This window comes from Plasmopara halstedii, assembly GCF_900000015.1.
Source record: "Plasmopara halstedii genome assembly, contig: Scaffold_1878, whole genome shotgun sequence".
Taxonomy (NCBI): Eukaryota; Oomycota; class Peronosporomycetes; order Peronosporales; family Peronosporaceae; genus Plasmopara; species Plasmopara halstedii.
In genome coordinates, this window is record NW_020188786.1 from 321,420 (window position 1) to 326,000 (window position 4,581).

The following is a 4,581-nucleotide window of genomic DNA, read 5'->3' on the forward strand; positions in this document are numbered from 1 at the left end:
GTGTATGCCACACCACATCTCCCTTGGGAGAGTGACGGGTCATTCTCATGTAACCCCGTTACACTACAAGCGTTCTTATCCACCGGCTATGCATTGTTGGAACTGGCTGTTTATTGTTGCCCCCTCCTACGACGAAATTGTTAGCAATTTGCGCAGTAGCTGCGCTGCATCTCTTTTTGAAGAAAGCAATTTCTATCAAGATATTTCTGCTTTTTCAACATTGTCATTTGCTAGTTGTGAGGAATAATCTACATGAGCTGCATGCATCACACCATACAATCAGTTTTTTCGCCTGGATTGCATGCTGGCCAATATGCTCAAGCTTCATATGCGCAAGCATAATTTAGATATCGCAGTTGTACTTACGACTCAAGCTGGCAATTTTAATCCGTTCTTCCAACCTTATTAATCAATACAAAGCATATCATGCGCGACCAGAAATAAATCATCTTTAATGCTAGTTCTAACAAATTTTCTTAAAAGAAAGCTTAAAAATCAGCTTATTCGACCAGTAAATGAAATATTTGCAATATTGCATGTGTGTAACTTTAGAAATATTAAATATCACGCTTGTGAGCATCTACTATAATAATTCCTGTGTCAATGAGCAATCACGAAGACGGCGAGATTTTGGAGGAGGGCGAGGAAGTGGAAGATATCGTAAATTCCTGCTCAAATGATACTTCTTCATCAATACCTACGTCAGCGGCTATAAATCGCGTCATACAGCCTCCACCATTTGCTGCCACGCTTCCTCTCGCCTCTAGATGTCAGAATCCGCGCAAACGTTTGCACTCGTCGTTACAGAATGGCAACCACACTGAAACAGCCTCAATATACGACAAACGTACACCACTCTCACACCACCAAAAAGGTCGCTATAACAATCACAGAAGTAGTAGCTACAGACGCGATGTCTCGTCAAACGATGATCGTGTATACGATGAAGATTTGATCATCAAACACCCTCGGCAACAGCCTTGCAGTAATGTACTACTAAATTTTGCCACATGGATGGGCAGTGCAAATCGCTTGGACATCGAGGACGTTCAAAGTATTATACTGAATGTCCTTCGTGGTGATAGCAGTAGCCTGGAAGGTGTGGTGAGCCCATATTTGCTGCCATATTTGACACCTCGAGCTCGTTTGCCAAGCAAAGTATGTGTCATTTTAATTCAAAAGATGCATCCATCAGTGTTGCAGAAATACCGATCCAAGTTAAATTTCTTTGACCAGTGTTCAAGCATGCCAGTAGTACTCAAAAAACATGACTCTACTCAGATAAGACGGTCGGAAGCACCATTACCAGAGCTTCTTTATACTTTTCCAAAGCCGACAGTGGATACACATGAGCTATCAACAGACGAGCTTTATTATGCACACGAATTAACCTTTTTGATGAAACATTCAGCTGGATTTACAGATGAACTTGTCTTCAATCCAACAGGAACATTTACACGTCGAAGTCAACCAATTGGGGGAACTTGGGTTCTAGATGGTGATTTGTTACATCTCAAATGGAGACAGCGCACAATGAATGTGGCACTAGACATAAATGCGACAATGAAAGGTGCGGATACTGCGATGGACGAGGTAGAAGATGATGCATACACGTTAGATGTGCTTGTTAGCCAAGATGAAAGCATGCACGAATTTAGAACCGACAAAGTCACGGATGAGACATACGCGCGCGAGGTTCCAGAACATTTGGCCAAGAAAAGTCGGAATGACAAGCCACGGTCCATTTGGCTCTCCCTTGCAAAAGCTATTGCTATCGACGTACCTCGCTCGGTGGATGGTTCACTAATTTTGCAAAAGAAAAAAGTAAGTGTTCAAACAACGTTAGGCACGGAAACAAGTAGCAAAGTTGCGAAAGAGGAGGAACTTTTGACTCGGGAAGCATTCGAGTATTATTTGCTTTCACGTGAAGAATTGGTACAGCATGGATTTCCGATATATGTGGAAGAAGAACAACGCAGATTAGTTGAAGCGACTAAGGGAGGAACTCGCGACAATTATGTTGCAACGAAGCCGCGACCGACTATTCCGGTTGATGATTCTTCAGCGTTCGATAAAATTGATCTGATGGAAACTGAGGAAGTTTTTACAAAAAAGTCATTACGTGATGATTTCGTTTATGCACTGGACTGTGAAATGTGCGAAACGGATCTTGGTATGGAATTGACGCGTGTGACAGTTGTCGATATTAGAGGTACTGTAGTCTACGATCAGCTAGTGAAACCACAGAGCACCATTTTAAATTATCACACGGAGTTTAGCGGCATTTCTGAAGAAACATTGCGAGAAACTAAATACATTTTAGCTGATGTACAGCGGGATCTGACAACACAGTATCTCTTTGAGGATACAATTCTTGTGGGACACTCATTGACGAGCGATCTACGCGCTCTTCGCTTAGTGCATCTGACGATTGGAGACACGGCTATTTTGTACCCTCATCAACGCGGGTTTCCCTTCCGTACATCGCTGAAGTTTCTTACCAAGACGTATCTTAAGAAAGATATTCAAATGCAGATCCAGACTGGACACGACTCGGCTGAAGACGCAATTGCATCATTAGAGCTGCTCCTGCTTAAGATTCGTAATGGACCTTGGTTTGGCATCCCAAGTGTAGTCGCTTCAAGCTGTGCTTTTGATTCCATTGTTGATAAAGTTTCTGCTTTAGACAAGTCAATGAAAATGCTTCGACTGCGTAGCCACGATGAAATCGTGAATGGTGCTCGTCAAACAAAACGAAAACCGTGGGATTTATTCGCCAGTGGTGACTTTAAAATTCAATCCCAGAGCCCATTTTGTCATGCTCATTTGGTGGAGGCCAAGGACAAAACCGGTGCTTCCAAAACGGTGGCAAATGCTCTTAAAAAGATTGATACTTGTGAGTCTTTGGAGGAATTGAAAAATAGTATTCAAATTGTCATGGATGCTCAGCCAAGTGAGCAGCCAGACCTCTGTTGGGTGGAGATTGAACCTCCTAGAGTTAGCACAACGCAATACAACGATTTTGTTGGAAATCATGAGCTTTGGATGGGAGAACAGCAAGCTTATTGTGAGCAAGTCAATGCTTTTATGCAGCAGGTTCGTGACGAGGTACTACCAAAGGATATGCTGCTGCTTGTACTTCCTCAAGGAGATTTAAGCTTATTACGATATCTCAAGGGCCTACAAACGCGTTCTAAATGGCGTGATGCCACCCCCACCAACGACGATGCTCCAGAAGAGCTGCACGCTGCGGTCGGCGATGCATTCCGTGGTGCCATGGAAAGCTGCCTGTTTCTCATGCAGAATCGATAAGAATACTCCAGAATGCTCACACTATCTTTTGGATAAAGTTGTCACGGGATGGAGTATAAAGCATGTGCAAGGTGCATTTTGGTTGATATTCTGGCAGGTTAAAGCTTAACGTAACTACTTTTGGCTTAAAAGTTCAAGTAGTTGTGGATAGTTTTTCGAAAGGATATGCGACCGAGCTTGGACCTGCTTCAAATTGATGCTTTTTCGGAGCATCAATTTTACCGAAAGGGTGACGTCATATTGTGGAATGCGGCATACTCATTCCTCAGCTGTTTTCAAATGCGTGCTTTGTTCGGGCAGTCACTGTTGCACGACTTTAGAACACATAATCCAAGTAATATTGTGAATGCCTTCAGCAATAGATCATGTCATTTTTAATGCTTATCATTAGTAAAGTCTTGCCTTCTTCAAATGAGCAAAACGCAAAAGATTTTCGTTTTGTCGCCAACGATTACCGCTGTGAGACCGTCTAATATGACGAGACTTCGTCAATTGATTATGAACACAAAGTTATTGAAGTCGATAACGTACATCCCCAGCAATTTCGATCCGAAAACTTTTGATCAAGTTCCAGCCAAAAGGTGTCAAGGCGCTGCATAAGTGGGTGCCGTCGAAAGTGTGGTGGAAATGTGTTTTACTTTAATGGGCATGTACCATGTTGTAGTGCACGTACACCTTTCAAAATATACTGCTCATCAGACTTAGCATCAAACTAAGAAAAACTCGGTACAAAAAGCATTACTACAAGAATTGGTACGGATAAGAGAAGTGGTTTGTCAGAAAGAGAAGTTCGTTGTTCACGTGGGCCGCTCTCTTTGCACTACGTAGTCCATTGACCTTTACGCTGTAGCTAGTCAACAATATATTGTTGGTACTAATCAATGCTAGTTATATGTCATTCATTAAAAAAAGTGGTAGAAAGTTAAAGGCTCTTGGTCACGCTTCTGGGTGAAACATACAACTCATAGTCCGTACGTTCGTGAGCGTGATTTGTAAAGTTTTTCTGTATAGCTACTTCGTTGCACTTGGTAGCGCTTGTTGTCACTACGTGTAGTCTCTTGTGCTGTTCAATGCAAATGCAGTAGTGTTTCATTCGCTCTCTCTCCCTATGTGGGCTACGGAACGTGACTCTTCGCAACCGGCGGTTCTTGCGGACCGCTTCCACGAAGTGGTTACCCACTGTAGGGTGTTGGCAAGTCTGATACCTGGATATCCGTCCACACTTCCCCCAAGACTTGACTACACAGCTTCATGCTCGAACTCTTCATT

General features: G+C 42.9%; 1 protein-coding gene across 1 annotated transcript; it reads left to right on the top strand.

Annotated features, from left to right (window-relative positions):
* Positions 1–603: 603 nt before the first annotated feature.
* On the top strand, positions 604–3,312 carry PHALS_02312 (small rna degrading nuclease 5-like; the record flags this gene model as incomplete). Its single annotated transcript, XM_024716788.1, has 1 exon — positions 604–3,312. The coding sequence occupies one exon, from the start codon at positions 604–606 to the stop codon at positions 3,310–3,312; it is 2,709 nt and encodes a 902-aa protein (XP_024582351.1).
* Between the last annotated feature and the right edge of the window lie 1,269 nt (positions 3,313–4,581).